This window comes from Apium graveolens, chromosome 4 (genome assembly GCF_009905375.1).
Source record: "Apium graveolens cultivar Ventura chromosome 4, ASM990537v1, whole genome shotgun sequence".
In the NCBI taxonomy this organism is placed as follows: Eukaryota; Viridiplantae; Streptophyta; class Magnoliopsida; order Apiales; family Apiaceae; genus Apium; species Apium graveolens.
Window position 1 is genome coordinate 135529986 of NC_133650.1, and position 15214 is coordinate 135545199.

Below are 15214 nucleotides of genomic sequence, written 5' to 3' on the forward strand. Positions count from 1 at the left end.
TCCACCAGAGATGGGTATTTCAGAAAATCTGTGATTTAAAGAATTGATCACAGCTGCGTCCTAGTACAAACTAGATGATTTTCTCTCTGGATTTTTCTAAATAGCTCTGGAAAAATTCACATTCTAATTTCTAGCTGCAACTTGGTTTATATATCACCAAGTTTACAAGTAAAGACAAAAGTACAAATACAATTAAAAAGGTTCTTCACATGTTTCTTCTTCATTTCTCTATTCAATGCAATCTAGGATAATCTGTGAATCTTTGAATACTTCCTTATTTGCACCAAAATGGAAATACTGCATTATCTTGATTCCTCCAAGAGGCTACCACATTCCAATTGTCTCTGTCAACCCATGTGCCTCTGTCAGCTTATGAATTGTCACTGTCAACTGCTATTGAACTGAACATCCGTTGAAGCTTTCATCCGTTGATGGCTTTATCCGTTGATGTTTTATCAGTTGAAGCTTTATCCGTTGATGCACTCATCCGTTGATGGATGTTATCCATTGAAGCTTTAGAGACATCCGTTGAAGCTTTGTTTCTCATCCGTTAAAGCCCTTTAATCTATCAGTTGATACTACTTCATTTATACAAAATTACAAGGCATGAAATATTTACAATTAGCCCTCCTATTTGCATATCCACTAGTAGTCAACATGACTCATAATTTCCCACAACATCTAAGAATTATAACTTAAATACAGAAACTGAAATGTGCTACAATACTAAACTTATTTCTAAGTAAAGCTACTCCATCAACGGATAGCCAGAATGGTCTTATCCGTTGAGGCTACAAACACTAGATTTCTATTTAAGTGTTTTGTTTAACTTAACATCAAACTAATACACATATTCCTAACAGAAATGAAAGTCACTACATCCTTGGTGAGCTTTCGATGACATAGCCCCGAGGGCAAGCATCACTAAGAACTACGTTTTGGCCTAATCCTTGGCATACGCCAAGGTGTGTAGGCATCTTGTGAGGGCAGATTCAAGCCACGAAACACAAGCGCAACCATTAAAGCTCGAAACTTATCAAACCCTAACATTAAATGCACACAGTACATAAATACATGTTTTTTATTCATAACATAATCCATTAATGTTAGACTTTAATGCAATATTTTGTACAAAGTATAATCTTTTTTAGTGTTAATATTAGTAATATATGATATTATAATTTATATTAACACTTTTAAAATGTAAATTTTTGTTTATATATTAACATGGGTTTTGGGTCGGGTTCAGGTTCGGATCAGAACGAAATGATTTTTGGGTGGGTTCGAAATGGTATGCCTTAAATCCAAGTCCGACCCGAAAAGAGTCCGGATTTAAAAATCAAACACAAACCCGAACCCGAACCCAAAATATTCGGGTTCAGTAAAACCCGATCGGATTGGTACATATCGATTATCCATCGATTCGGTACAAATTTTCATCCGTATTTATTACTTTTTTGAAATGTATGGTATGGTGTGTGTGTATCTATATTATATACTATAATAATCGGAATGAGGTATAATTTGGTTCAACGGTTATCCCCTAATTTTGGTTATTAAAGAAAATAAATAAATAGTGTCATATATCCGATAAACTACTAATTTGTTAAACTAATAGATATAGTCTACTTATCCTACTAAACTACGACCACAACATATCTTATTATTAAAAAATAAATTAATAATGTTATATATTCGCTAAACTACTAAATTGTTAAACCATTAGACTGAGTCTACTTATTCTAATAAAGTTATCCTATTATTTTATTATAAATTTATAATTATTATATATTTATAAAAATATTTTAAAAACTAGAATATAACAGGTTAAATAAAATTTTTAAATATAAACGGGAATCTGTGCATCGCACAGGATTTAAGCTATCTATCTATACTATATTATAATAGACAAAACATTAAAAGTTTGGTAGTCGGTAGGTCGGTACTTACTGAAATTACTTATTTACCCTTACTAAATTCATATTAGGATATATTTTAATTTAATATTAAATTAACATGTTCTATGCTCACATAACAATAACTAGGCGACCAAATCACTATAATATCATGATTAATATATTTACGTGATACGTGATTAGTTCATGCTGCTTTTTTTCTTTTGTTATTAGGAGGGTCAAACACTAAAATTTGGTGAGTGATACGTTCATATGATATTTAGACTTATTTACTTAATCTTAATTATTTAGGGTAAAATAGAATATGAATACATGTTAAAGGCCGAAATTATTTTAAAAAATTGAGACTACATACGCTATTCAGTCTGTTAGTATATCTTCATATATATATTTATACAATTATATTAAATACGAAATATTAAAAAATTTAATGATAATCAGGTCAAAAAAAAATAATTTAACATAATTATCATTTGTATATACATCGATATATATCAATAAAATTATATATTTTAGTCTATAATATCATATTTTGAATATCACTTATTTTAAAATTATCGCTAACATATACGTGTGTGTATAATTATTGTTATATATGCGTGTGTATATAATTATTATCAAATCATATTATTTAAATATTTTATATGATAAATTTCATATCATAAAATTTTCAATTCAAAATAAATCTTAAAAAAATTATAATAAGTATAACATTAATACTAATATGTACATCGCAGCGGTTCTAATAAAGTATGCGCTTAGAGAATATAGTTAAATATGAACTTCTATTTTTAAGTAAACCAAGATTTGATAGAATAATAATAGTTATTATATAAATTAGTCCAAGATTTGAATATTATCAACGTCCTAAGTAATCCTAAATTAAAATATTCTGATTGTAACACATGACTATTTAACTGGGCCAAGTATAGATTTTTCTGAATTTGATTTATGAACTTATTTATTTTAAAAACTAATTATTATTATTATTAGCTATTATAATATAATGAAAGATACATTCAATTATATTTATTCAGACATACTTATTCATTTAATAGATATAATTAATAAAATATTAAAATAAAAATAATTAAATAACAATTATTTAAAACAACCGTGCATTGCACGGATTTTAAGCTATTATATATAAGTCGTAAGTTATAGTAATATGCAACATATAATTATATTGGTTTATATTGGTGTTTGACTGCGTCGAAGAATGATATTAACTAAAACGAATAATTTTGTTAAAGTTTCTGTATCGAATATAGTAGGAGGCACCTAACATGTTCTAAGATATATATTTGTTAATATTGAACGAGAACACGAAAGTTATTAACGTCAAAAAATAAAAATTACAAGAAAACTTAAATTGAAGTAACAATTATAAAACTAAATTACATGCAAAAACTACTTTGCATTAGTTTAAACAACACAAATATTTTAACAATAACCTTCATAGATCGCCCACAATAGTGACGAGAATATATGTTGTTTGATCTTAATATCAAATATCAAAAAGTATATCATGTACTAATGCCATCACACCCCAAAAACTACTTCCCATATACATAAATAAATATATTATCCATTTAACGAGCAATAACACGAATATACAGTGAGTAAATGGAGCTAAAAAAATCAATTCGAACAATGTAGAGCAGGACGGTCTATAGGGTTATTTCTAATTTGAGCACTTATGCACACCTACACACATTATTCTACTTAAATATGTTTTTAAAAATAGTTTCATTTTATCTTTTTAAGTTGCACCTTTTTTTAATTATATAAAAAGTTCTTATAACTTCTTAAATTATAATATATTCTCGTGATCATATATAGAATTCAGATAAAAAAATTCAAGTTTGTATCGGTTTATAAAAAGAAAATATGTTTTGTCAAATATATCAAACTAATATCGTATAATATTTTAAAAAACACACGTTTTTATTTCAAAAATGAAAAACAGGTGATTATACGATTTAAATGAAACATGAATGCACAAATCACCCAACTGAGGAAATTTAGTTACAATCATTAGTTTGTCAAACACAGCAGAAAATCAGCTCGGAAGTGAAGTGATTTTCAAGTATCTGCATATCCCAATACAGATAATTATCTGTATATATAGCTGTGCATATTGATTCTTCAAGTTGAAGTATTTGGTATATTTAATCAATGGGTTTATTGGGGCTTTTCAATCAATTGAGTATTTTATTTAGTATGGTATTGTTCTTGTTTATATTATCAATTGATCATGCTTTTGCTAAAGAGTGTAGTAATCATATTCATCCTCAATTATCGTCACATAGTTTTAGATATCACCTGCTAAAATCAAACAATCACACTATCACCGATCAGATTTTTTCGATTTCTAGGAAGATTTTGAGTCAAAAAGGCGAAATGGATTCGATTATGATGCACGTAAATACGAAGAATTTAGGTGAGTTTTCTCGAGGTTTTTTAAAGCAAGTGGAGTTGAAAGATGTGAGATTGGAGCCTAATTCTATACATGGACATGCTCAGCAGACGAATTTAGAGTATTTGTTGTTGCTGGATGTTGATAGATTGGTTTGGAGTTTTAGGAACACTGCTGGGTTGTCCACTCCAGGTGTTGCCTATGGAGGTTGGGAGGCGCCTGACTGTGAGCTTCGCGGACATTTTGTAGGTTAGTTTAGCTTTTGCAGCATTTGATTTTCTACTGGTTTTATGGTAATTTTATGTTTTTCTTTAATGTTATGTGGTTCTTTTTATAATTTGGATATCTGTGTCTGCAGTTTATGAAAATGCACACAAGTTATAGGTTTTTCTTCTTCTTGTGACATGTAATCTTCGCAGATTTGATTGCATGATACGTGTGAATACTATGCTTCTCTTGTATTTAACATCTTCATGCGATGCTATTTTGGTTAGATAAGATTTCGGTTCAGTCCCGCGTAAGTTGAACATCTGCTTGAGCTTACTTGTTATTGTACTTTTTGGTGTTCCTATCTGTTAGGTAATATTTGACATCATTAACCAAATTTGAACGTCTGACAGAGTATCGTTTGTACGCACTGAAACTTGAGTTGAACAATAATCAACTTTAGAATAAGATTATAGTGGATTGGCTTTACATTGATTGTTACTGGACCATTATATTTGAATGTACTCTTACTATGATTGTTGACAATGGAATTTTTGTTCATCCGCAGGACATTATCTCAGTGCTTCAGCTTTAATGTGGGCTAGCACACACAATGATACTCTTAAAAAGAAAATGTTTGCAGTGGTTTCTGCTCTACATGACTGTCAAAATAATATGGGTACAGGATATCTTTCTGCTTTCCCGTCTGAGCAATTTGATCGCTTTGAAACTCTAAAACCTGTATGGGCACCTTATTACACCATTCACAAGGTAAATAACTGTTGATGATTCTGAACCTTTTGGTGATTAATCTCTCAGATCTTCAGTCTCATTATGTCGGTTGTGAACAGATATTGGCAGGTCTTCTGGATCAGTACACATTAGCTAACAATACTCAATCTCTGGAAATGATCAAGTGGATGGTTAATTACATCTACAAGCGTGTGAAAAATGTAATATGGAAGTACAGCATTGCAAGACACTATCAGGCATTGAATGAAGAAACGGGTGGCATGAATGATGTTCTATACAAATTGTACAGCATAACGGTAGTCTTTTTCTTTTCCATCTATTTTATTTAAGCTTGCTTCGATAATGTCTACTATATGCACAATTGCCTGTTTTTCCTAGATTCATAAATTAAGTGGGAACTTTATGCCACATATTCAGGCTTGTACTCCTGAATGATTAATACTTAAGTATTAAAGCACATTGCATAATGGTCTTGCTAGATATTCACTACTACCAGCATCTATTTTTAGTCCAGAGTCTATTTTTTCCAGTATTGTTATGATTCCCCATGCAATTCTATACAGGGTTATTTATTTCTAATGTTAGGCTGATCTTTAAGGAAGTACAGCCTACAAAGAGCATTGTCTCTATTCTCTAATTAAAACAGTTTGTGTTTTCTTGAAAATATCGCTTTTAATTCTGCTTTTACATCTAGTTCAATTGTTTAGTCGTAGGTCGTGGTATCTCTACATTTTCAAGACTTCCTGATATTTCTGAACATGTACTACTTATCTTTTCATCTTTTTTTGGCAGGGAAATCAGAAACATTTTATCTTAGCTCAACTTTTTGACAAACCCTGTTTTTTAGGATTGCTGGCTGTGAAGGTATTGTTCACTACTGTTTGATGTGTAATTTGTGTCCTGCTCATACCTAGTTGTAATTCAGCCTTCCCCGTAACATTTAGGAATGATATATTAGGAATTTAGGACTCTAGGGCTAGAAAGCATTTTATGTCTGGGTCTTGACTCTTGACGGAAAAATCCAATCCTTATTGTCATTATTGGATTATATGTACTAGTTTCCGTCATCAGTATGTAGGATTGTTGTCTAATAATAATCTCATACAATATGGGAACAGTAGTATACTGATGCAACAATCTAGGAATTTTCTTCAGCTTGGTTCAGGTTTCTGCATCAGTTGTAGACCTTTCACGTCATGTTAGATACAGGTAAAATATGAGCTATTCAAGGGATTTAATTGCAATTACAGTTAGTACTAATATTGGATACTTCTAGTGTATAAAATAATTACTTATTGTTAATTCGCAGAGCACATGGTGTATCTTATATTCAATTAATCTCATAGTTCTGAGTTTCCAGTTTAACATTTTATAAATTTTACGTGGTCATTCTAATTCACTTCTTTTCTCATTGCACTTTTCCTTTTTTTACCGGTATTAGTCTTATTTCTCAATTTGTTCAAACCTCTTTCCATTTACCTGTAGGCTGATGATATATCTGGTTTTCATGCCAATACTCATATTCCAATTGTTATTGGATCTCAAATGCGATATGAACTTACGGGTGATCTACTCTATAAGGTAAACTGTTGCAAGTTGTGTTGGTATGTATATATTCCATACAGTCAATTACACATTTTTGGCTAGTAGCATTTGTGCTGATTCATTTTATCACAAGAATAGGTGAAAATAAATAATTCTATAGTTACTGAATATGGAATAACTAACAGTAAAGACCATAAAACATCTATCTGTAGAAGATATTACATAGGCATATTGTGAAGATGAAATTTTGCTTTTCACTAAATGCTTAAATCTACTTGCATTGAATAGCTCATATGAACTAATAGGCTCTCAATTATGAACCTTCAACTCCCTAGATTTAACCCATTTCTGGAACTCTCATCCCTAATACTTAGATTCACCAAATCATAAGATTTAATAAATATTTTCGTTGTTTCATATGATTTCCAGGAAATTGGAAAGTTCTTCATGGACATTGTGAACTCTTCTTACAGCTATGCGACAGGAGGAACATCTCATGGCGAGTTCTGGTAGAACATGAAACTATATATATTTATATTCTATGTGATAAAAAAAAGTGCTTCTTACATGCAAGCATCCCTTAGCTTGTGGTAATTTGTTGGTTGTAGAAAGAAAGAACGAATTATTGAATGCATGTTTCTTATATGTGTTTATTATCATTCTCCTCCACTATTATCTTCTTCTCTCCACAACATTCATACAGGAGAGACCCGAAGCGATTGGCAAGCTTTCTAGATGCTGAGAATGAAGAATCTTGCACAACTTATAATATGCTGAAGGTATGACTTCAAGTTTTCACTTCATAGAGTAAAATGTCATTGCCAGCACTTCTGTTCTTCCATAGATGCCAAAGCTGTATTATTATCATTATTTTGCTCCTATTATTTGTAAATACTTTTGGTAAACTCTTAAAAAAATTTCTTTTCGATATTATATAAGATTGTTAAAAAGCTTAGGTGAAAAACATTATGCATTAATGTGACAAGTTTTCAGGTCTCGCGCAACCTCTTCAGATGGACGAAGGAAGTAGGTTATGCGGATTATTATGAACGGGCACTCACAAATGGGGTACTGAGCATCCAGAGAGGCCGAGAACCTGGAATTATGATCTACATGCTACCACTAGGTCATGGAGAATCCAAGGCTAGAAGTGATAATGAAGGGTGGGGAACAAAGTATGATAGTTTCTGGTGCTGCTATGGGACAGGTTAGCAGTTATCTGTATTTTGGGCTTTATTCTTTCATGAGAATTTAAAGTGCTCCATGTTAAACTAGATGTAAAACTGCACTATATATACATAGATATAAGAAATGGTTTAAATGCCAATCATCTGAAGCACAAACAACAAACATTATAGAAGCTTTAGATCCTTATCATCCAGTTCTCCAAATTATTAAATTACAGTTTCTTTTTTGCATTAATTTAATTATAAAACGTAAATCAATTTTTTCTCTTTTCTTTCTGTTTTATTATCTCTTTTTCTTACTTTCTATTTTATAGATTTTCCATATATCTCTACTCTGAAAACCAAACAATATTTGTTAAGGTGTCATTATAGTATCGCCGGTTAACATTATATTTAATATATATAGTAATAAAATTATTATGAAAATTAGGGTCCTACTTTAATTTAGTTATTAGAGGTCTATTTTAATATAGTCAGAAATATATTCCTTCAACAATTTCCTTAGAGCTATTAGAGTTATGTCCTATCTTTACTACATTATTAAAGCTGAAATATTAAAAGTTTTTCAGTATGATTTTCGGTCGATTATTCTATTTTAATAAATAAAATTATTAAATAAATTAGGAATATTATAATTCGTAATAACTGATCAATTATCTTTTTCAGCTAAAACACATATAGACACATCTCGGTTAAGCCACTCAATATCAACATTGAATTCCGGACGAAATAATATCTATAACATAGATAAATGTACGTTAGATGTTCAATTAGTCTCACGATATTTGTATGTTGAGATATCTTCATTTTAATTCAGTTGATATGATTTAATTTCAATTTCAAATGAATAAATATTCAAAAAAATCAGTGCATCGCACCGGTTATAAACTGGTATAAGTAAAATTAAAAGTATGTAAGCTTTTTAATATTCAATTTAAATTTATTGGAATTATAATATTTATTAACTATAAAATAATATTAGTACTTGTGTTCCCTTGCTACGCTACGAGATTATAAATTAGGTATTAAAATATAAATAATTTCTTAAGAAGTAATTTACACCTATATATATCCATTATTTTTTGCTAGTGTGTCTGTATTTATATTTTCACCTAATTTTTAGGTTTTCAACCTTTTTTAGATTTTTTTTCCAATGATAATTCCTTATTTGTTACTATATTCAAAATAATCTAAACATATCATGCCAATTATTATATAGTTAGAGCACATTTAGAATGATTTAGACTAAAATTGTTCACCACAATAATACAATATTGGAAATTTTAAAATTGTGTTTATTAGTGTTATGTTTCTCTCTAAATCCGTCTCTTTATATGCTTCATTTACAACATCAACATTTATTTTATCAACTTGATAATTTATTAACACCGTCTAATTTAGAAGTTAAAATGTTAAATAAATAAATACTTACTTTTTATAGTATTTTTTCTGGTAATTATGAAATTGATATTAAGCTAGGGTTTATTTTGGGCATGTTATATTATTTAGGTTATACCTGTTAAAATTTACGACTTTAAGTATTGGTATGTCTGTTTGAGTAACCTTAGGTTAAGTGTAGGTGTGTTTGTTTGAGTAGTTATGACGTTTGTGCATTAGGTTAAGTGTAGGTGTGTGTGTGTTTGAGAAGTTTTGATGTCATATATAGGTTTCAGGATTATATATACAGTAGTTATGACGTTTGTGCATTAGGTTAAGTGTAGGCGTGTGTGTGTTTGAGAAGTTTTGATGTCATATATAGGTTTCAGGATTATATATACTAATGATTATGTTTATATTACCTATTTACTAAACTTTTAAGGGATAAAGCCAATATAACTTATTTCTATAGGAACGTTGCCCAAAATGAGTACAGGCGGGATTGTGTCCAAAATAGCTAGAGACACACACATATGCCTAATGCGTGTAGCACACACGCATACACCAAATGCGAGGGTTTTGAGTCATGTCTGCATAAGCAATCAGGGGATGCGAGGTTCTACTTCCTCAACTACACACATTCACTGCTTGCGCTGGTCTGTACTATACACACATTCTATATATGTGAATGTCCCTGTAAACACATCAGGTGAATGTGTATTTCTTGTTTTAAATTTAAAGGATATACTCGGCTTCCACATATATTCTCCCTTTTCTTGCTCAATTTCAAGATCGACACATACATGTCTATATATATTTCTTCCTCCTATTCAGGTATCAAGCTTAAAGAATAATACTTCTAATACTCCAAACGCATATTCAAATACACGGTTGGATTACCCATTATTTCTCCTGCAAAACAAGTATAGTGTTACCAGACTTTGGTTCAAACATGAAAAAAAATCGGTTTTGAGCCTATCGCCGATTTGGGGTGGTTGAAGAAAAATCAAAGGTTATGATCGAGGATGATGCTATCATCAATGTTGGGCAGTATGTGTTTGAATTTGGCGTGCAAGTTTGTGTTTGTTAGGAACATGGATTAAGAAAGAATAAAGGAAAGGGGGAGGTGCTGCCATGACCGGCAATTTAATAATATATATGTATTCATTGTGTGTCGAAAATTTCAAAAGAAGAAGTTAGAATAAAATAATTGACGGTGTGGATGGATGTATCGGTCGTTGTTTGGTCAATGTGTCGGGTTTATACTCGCATTTAGCGGATGCAAAGCCTTGTGGGTAAAAGGGACACTCCGTCTGACAACCATTAATTTGGGCAACTCACATATAAAATATTGTTATTTTGGGCATATTCTTTTTTTTTTCTTTTTGCCAATGTTTTGGGCATTTTCTCGAATTATAACAAACTTTTTAACTATAATATATATACATTAAGCTCATTCCACTAGAAACCTGTAAGCCTCTAAACCCTACAAACCTCCAAATTCACCAATATTGACACGTAGACACTTGCAAAATACACCAAATATTCTAAAAATAAAATATTTAAATAATACAGTATTTACAATACAAATAGTTATATTTAGGAAGATACAATGTTTATGTAACAAATGAATATAGAATTCACTGATATTAAAATGTTTTGAGTTCTCCTATTTTTTAAACTATTTGGTAAATACAACTTACACTTTTAGTGCATTTTGTGTTGTTAATAGTAAAATCGTCATGTTTGTGGGGTTTGTAGGTTAAGAAAGTATATATATTCAGAAATGTTCTATAGAGACCAAAGTTTTATCGAAGACGTTGAAGACCATTTATGATATGCAAGTATTGTCAAATATATTGATTTGCAAAGCATGTTCTATGTTAAAATTTTAAATGTTTTATAACTTTAACAAGTAAGATTTTATTTAATGATAACTTTTAATTATAAAATGTTTTGAGTTCTCCTATTCTTTAAACTATTTGGTAAATACAACTTACACTTTTAGTGCATTTCGTATGTTATATTCTATATTTGCTCACCTTAAATAACAAGATAGTTAATCATATGTTTTGTATTTGCTCACCTTAAATAACACGGTAGTCAATCATAACTCTTTTTTTATAGTTACAACACGTGCACACCCCGAGGTTCGGACTCAAGACCTCTCCTAGGGAAGCCAAGAGCTCAAACCACTAGACCAACAAACGCACACTAGTCAATCATAAGTCCTAAGAAACTGGACTCTCATTATTTACAATATTTTCATGTGGTAAACCAATGTTTATGGACATTATATTTTGGTAGTAACAACCCGGGTCAAATCCCCTGGTCTTTTTTAAAAATTAGGTCAAGTCTTGATTCTGAGTCTGAAATAAGCCGAAGTGTACTAGCCCAAATGCAACAACTTGGGTAGTTGGGTAGTTTACAAGCCCACCACAGACCTTCAAAGGATCATGATTTGTTGGTGCACTTAGCAATATTATGTTGCCTTATATACTGAAATAAAACCCCAAATCTCTTCGACAGAGGACTGAGGTGTAACAAACTCCCCCGTTTAACTCCCGACATTCTTGTCGGGCCTAAACGGATAGCCCATAGGCTCATATCGTGTCTCTTTATTGTAGGATAATAGTGGTTGATTTCGTGTCCCCGCCTCCAGGGGGATAATACCGCCAATGTTTGTATCCCCACTTCTGGTAACTTGACGAATCAATTAAGCAATGACTACCAATTTATCTATGAAAAAGTAGTTGTTTCATCAATGCATCTGTAAAAAATGAATAATTAAGATAAACTTGTAGGTCGTACTGTAAAAGAATTTTAATTGAACTGGGACCCATGCATGTGTGTGTTTATGCAAAATGCAAATGAGAGAGCACGAAATGCAAGTAAAAGTGTGGTTGGTGTTCATGGTAAAAATTAAGGGAATTCTCTATAATTTTAAGTATAAGAGGAATGAAATTCATGATTTCTTCCTTCTATTTAGTCATTACTCATTAAAACATGTAGCCTCGTATTATTACACTTGATGAATATTAGTTTTTTATTTACCTCTTATTCTTTGAATAAAGAAATCAAGCTGCAGTCCTAATTTGTAAATCTTGGTTATGATCCAACTGCTTAGTATAGAACATTAACATGAACAAGTCAATCTGAATGTACAAAATGAGGAGCATATGATTCCTTTCAAGTAATTTATGTTAATTTTTTCCGTCGCTTTTTTAGGAATTGAGTCATTCTCAAAGTTAGGAGATTCAATATACTTTGAAGAGGAGGGAGAAGTTCCAGGGATTTACATCACCCAGTACATATCAAGCTCATTTAATTGGAAATCACAAAATATCTTCATAAATCTGAAAGCTGAGCCTGTTGTTTCATGGGATGACCACCTTCATGTAGCAGTTATAATTTCGTCAAACAAGGTATGTCCCCTATCTAATCGGTGTGTAACATTAGAGATACTGCCTGTTTCATCAGCCCAAAATAATGATACATGTGTTCACAGCCAAGTTTATATGGTGAATATAGTGTAATATTGGATTCATAAGCATGTGTATTATATATTTGTAAGATCTCCTCTTTACCAAGAATATAGCGAATTAAGATATCTGGGGATTTTACTTTCAGAACCTGTTTGATACTAAAAATTTACATCTCTGAAGTAGAATAAGTTTCTCAGATACAAGCATTTTTAAAATTTGAAGGGTAATGATAGCAACCAAAGACTGTTTAAGTACTTGGTTCTTTCCCATTTCAGTGCAATCTATACTATTATATTGAAGACGAAACAATAAAATTTTGGTTGGTAGTCGGTCTTGTACCTTCTGTATTTACTTAATTACCCTTGCTCAATTTTATTTAAATTAATTTTTTTAATATTTTATATTAGAACTCCCTTTTCCTTCTCCCAGTAGAACCCTTTGTAACTGTAACATCACATATACAATATCCATATCCATGGTCTACGTCATTCGTATCGATCCAAACCAGGCACAGCTGTCACCAATATTAGAGCAAGCTTCGTCAAATCAAAGCGAACCCTCCCCTTTAGAGCAAATCGGACTTTTTCAGACGTGGAATTTTTTTTGTGGCCATGGCATGAGACACAAGTTTAATATATAATAAAATAGCAATTAGTTAAAATAACTGTGCATCACACGTGTTTCAGACTAGTACATATGTAAATTCAAACTCGTCTTTGATGCAGCAAAAGGAAGCATCTACTTTAAATTTTAGAATACCTTCTTGGGCTAAAATAGAGGCTTCAAATGCATTCTTAAATGACCAGAAACTGTTTCTACCAAATCCAGGTATCAATTGTACAATTTTACCTAAATGTTTTTTGCTTTGTTCTTTGGTACTTGTAAGTTGTAACTTTTGATGCCAGTTATATGTTTTTATGCCTTTCCATTTAAAAATGGATGTATAATCAAAGTTCTCTTTAGAATTACCAACCTTTCTTAGCATATTTTGTCTGTAGCCAAATCCGCAGATTCACAAGATTTCCACAACTTTGTTTCAGGTAGTTTCTTATCAATAACCCGGGAATGGAGCTCTTATGATAAAATCACTCTTGAGCTACCCATGAGTATTAGATTGGAGGCGATTCAAGGTACTTAAGCTCTCTTTTCTTTTCAGTATGTTATTTAATATAATAATGTGATACAAATATCGGGGAAGATATCCTCAAGAACAAGTAACAAGTGTAGATATTTGCATTTTCATATCAACTCTGATCTGAATACTGTTGCAATATTCTCTTAATCATAATCACAGATGATCGACCTGAATATGCTTCCGATCATGCAATTCTATATGGCCCCTACCTTCTTGTTGGTCTCAGCAGTGCTGATAGGAACATTAATACGGACACAGCAGGTTCTATATTAGACTGGATTACTCCAATTCCAGCTGCATATAATTCTCATCTGATTACACTTTCCCAAGAATTCAAAAACAAATTACTTGTCCTTACAAACTCAAATAGATCCATTACAATTGGAATGTTACCTGAAACTGGATCAAATCATTCCGTCTATGCCACTTTTAGGCTCATCTTAAAAAACTCAACTTCCTCAAAACTTTTAAGACCGGAAGATTGTATTGGAAAAAAGGTTGGGCTGGAACCATTTGATCTTCCAGGTATGGTTGTCGTGGAGCGAGGAATAAATCAAACCCTTGGCATAGCAGATGCCATTGGTGTCGATTCGACCTTCATTTTGGTTCAAGGACTAGATGGAAAGAGCGAAACAGTTTCATTAGAGTCTGTAAGACACAGAGGTTGTTTTTTGTACAGTAATCTTGATCTTCACTCGAGGGTGAAGCTTAAATGCAGTGCTGGATCATCTGATGTCAAATTTATTCAAGCAGCTAGCTTCAGATTAAGAGATGGAATCAGCAAGTATGATCCAATTAGCTTCGTGGCCAAAGGACTAAAAAGGAACTTTCTTCTGCAACCTATATTAAGTTTAAGGGATGAGAATTATGTAGTTTATTTCAAACTTGATTCCAAAAAATTAAATGCAGAACTTTAGACCAATTAGTGTATCAGCTTAAGAGTCGGTACAGTAATATTAGTATCTGTTTTCCTTTGTCAGCATGCATAATTCTCAAATCAGACTACTTGTTGTCTGCACTTGTTTGGAAAGAATGCCAAAAATACAAACATCTCTACATTAATATTGCAATACCATAATTTTATGGATATTCCAGCATTACTCTATTATTATGAAATGGAATAGAGTTTACATCAAGTTTCAAAGTCTGTGCGCTTCAATTTTTATTTTCTGGATCAACATCTGTGTCCT

At 31.4% G+C, this 15214-nt stretch overlaps 1 protein-coding gene across 3 annotated transcripts; it reads left to right on the forward strand.

The window, feature by feature from the left end:
* The first annotated feature begins 3883 nt into the window (after positions 1-3883).
* On the forward strand, positions 3884-15111 carry LOC141720111 (uncharacterized). 3 transcript variants are annotated; one of them, XM_074522466.1, is made up of 13 exons: positions 3885-4142; positions 4295-4584; positions 5111-5313; positions 5394-5591; positions 6088-6159; positions 6781-6876; positions 7270-7349; positions 7544-7619; positions 7834-8047; positions 12633-12829; positions 13615-13717; positions 13930-14019; positions 14184-15111. In XM_074522466.1, the coding sequence occupies exons 2-13, from the start codon at positions 4320-4322 to the stop codon at positions 14939-14941; spliced, it is 2352 nt and encodes a 783-aa protein (XP_074378567.1). In that variant the 5' UTR covers positions 3885-4142; positions 4295-4319; the 3' UTR covers positions 14942-15111. The 3 variants fall into 3 exon arrangements, with proteins under 3 accessions (XP_074378566.1, XP_074378567.1, XP_074378568.1); XM_074522467.1 differs by having other exon boundaries at positions 3885-4081; XM_074522465.1 differs by having other exon boundaries at positions 3884-4584.
* The last annotated feature ends 103 nt before the right edge of the window (positions 15112-15214 follow it).

Bases quoted from the DNA above. Each gene is read 5' to 3' on its own strand.
- LOC141720111 (XM_074522465.1), top strand. From the start codon at position 4,095: ATGGGTTTATTGGGGCTTTTCAATCAATTGAGTATTTTATTTAGTATG. The intron at 6,160-6,780 runs GTATTGTTCACT...ATTTACCTGTAG, and splicing joins TAGGATTGCTGGCTGTGAAG to GCTGATGATATATCTGGTTT. The intron at 8,048-12,632 runs GTTAGCAGTTAT...TCGCTTTTTTAG, and splicing joins CTGGTGCTGCTATGGGACAG to GAATTGAGTCATTCTCAAAG.